Below are 2,362 nucleotides of genomic sequence, written 5' to 3' on the forward strand. Positions count from 1 at the left end.
AGTTATAAATAAGAAAATAAACTTAAAGTGGATATGCTGTGCATTCTTTCAGTATGTCAGTATGTTGATTGTGTGAATAAAGTTGTATTTAGAAGTGCTCCTCAAATCACATAGATGCAGCTAGATACTTCTTGGCATAGATGCAGCGTTTCAAAAGTTGTCAGAATTTTAATATTTTGTTTTTCTCTTATATTTATATAGGAGGCACTGGACAACCTGATACAGGAAGGAGAGAGCATTGTTTCAGCTGCTCGCAGAGCCATATTGCGCCATGACTACTCTGCAGTATTAACCATTTTTCCAATCCTCAGACACCTCAAAATCACAAAGCCAGATTTTGATCAGGTTCTACAGGTGAGTTGCCCCCCCCAGACACACCCACTTAGGCATATGTAGCATTGTATATTGGATCTCCTGTGTATCTCAAAAATATGGCACCGCAGAGTAATGTCAGATTAGAAAAGAATATACTTTTCTCCAAAAGTTTTAATCTGTGACATTTTATCTTAGAAAATGGGGAATATCAGTATCTCTGACAGTGGACTTTTTCTGCTTTTGCCATTTGAACTTGTATAGATATTTACATGCAGACGTAATTTATTTCCTGTGTAACATGGATTTATTTATAGGTGAATAGGTAAGTGCTAGACTAGCTGCTCTTGTGGGACATTTTAAGCCTAGCCAGATTCCCTTTTTGTCTTATAATTAACCTATCCCATTTGGTTAGAGATTGTCCTTAACAAATCCCATGGTCAATAGTAATATTACCCCTATTGAGAATAACTGGGATCTCACCATAGATAATTTGAGGGGATCAATGCATGGTAAAAAGCATCTAGGACCTGCCTCTGTCCATTAGTAGTACATGGGGCAATCTGCTTTCAAATGCAATTGCCATTTCAACTCCAAAACTTGCAGGAGATTAGAGTCCCCCAAAAAATCCGGAAGTTACTCCAACACCAAAAACAATCTCCTGCAAGTTTTGGAGTTGAAAAGGCAATTGTATTTGAAAGCAGATTGTCCCCCTGGTTTAAATGAATCTACCAACATGAAGTGTGCCGTAAGATGGATGCAATATCCTTTTCTGTAGTATCATTATTAGTTTATGAATATTCATGTTACTTGCATTAAATTTAGTCAGCTTCCTACCTCTGATTACCTACTTATGCATAACATTAAGTAATCTTGTTAGCCATTGGTTATTTACTGATTGTTTATGATTTGGAGCGCTATTTAACATGATGCATTTCAAATTTTTCGTTATTCTGATGAAGTTCCTACACAATAAATGGAAGGAAAGCTTAGAACACACAGAGGGTTGCCGTTGTCATCATTTTTCCTTTTTTATGAAGTTTTAATATATATTCATCCGTGCATCTTCTAGTACTCATCAGTTTATTAATATATAATATATATATATATATATATATATATATATATATATATATATATATATATACATACATATATATATATATATATATATATATATATATATATATATATATATATTAACACAAGAAAAGTTCGCTGGTGTTTTAGATAAAAAGCAATTAGATTCAGTCCGTAATGGCAGAGAGGACTGACAATATTGCAAAAGTAATAGTTCCTTGTTGTAAAAAGTTATTACTAAATAGTTATTTCAGTACTGCACCTTAAATATCATGATACATTCCAATTAATAAAATTCCCATGCGATGTCTCCAATTCTGGGCACATCAAAGTATCTTCTCTTCTTTTTCTTTAACACCAGATTTTACTAGCAAAGTACATACCAAAAATAGTATGCGTAAAAAAGTACCCAAACAGTGTTCACTTCTCCAGGTAATAAAAAACACACTTGCTCCAACAAAAACGAACGTATTAGTCAGCCAGTATCATTTATCCAATGTTGCGAACCAGCCTTCTTTAACATTTACTAATGTTCACTTCCTTCTATTGACAAAATCCATAAAAGCATGTAAAATAGGATAAAACAAGTAGCGTTTATTGCGATATCACATTTCGGCAAGCGCTTTCACTAAGATAGCTTATACTAATTTCTAATGAAATATCTAGGTATTAAATCAAAGGCAGATACGGAACGTTTACATAGTATCCGTACAGCCTAAAGGCAGCCGTGAAAGTATCACAGAATGTTATGAAAATAGTACATCACTTTTTTAAATGTATGCTGTTTAAAAATATATGCAGATTCATTAAAAGTTATATTTTAGTTCATTATAGATATAGGGAATTGAAAGCATGTACAATGTCTTTTAGATGGATTTAATTGTATTATATAGTGATATAGCATTTTACAGGCTAATTAATATTAATGAATTAGCAAGTCTGTTAGTAAGTCTGACATCACAGGAAAATA

The 2,362-nt window shown here is 32.8% G+C and overlaps 1 protein-coding gene across 14 annotated transcripts in view; it reads left to right on the forward strand.

Annotated features, from left to right (window-relative positions):
* Window positions 1-2,362, forward strand: part of EXOC7 (exocyst complex component 7) — a 945,568-nt gene that overhangs the window by 321,757 nt on the left and 621,449 nt on the right. For all 14 annotated transcript variants that reach the window (XM_044068105.1, XM_044068104.1, XM_044068108.1 and 11 more), the window contains one exon: window positions 202-354. In XM_044068105.1, the coding sequence (XP_043924040.1) occupies window positions 202-354 (153 nt within the window). The remainder of the gene's footprint in view (window positions 1-201; window positions 355-2,362) is intronic.

The sequence above is a fragment of the Protopterus annectens genome, chromosome 4.part0 (genome assembly GCF_019279795.1).
Source record: "Protopterus annectens isolate FY-2018-M chromosome 4.part0, PAN1.0, whole genome shotgun sequence".
In the NCBI taxonomy this organism is placed as follows: domain Eukaryota; kingdom Metazoa; phylum Chordata; order Ceratodontiformes; family Protopteridae; genus Protopterus; species Protopterus annectens.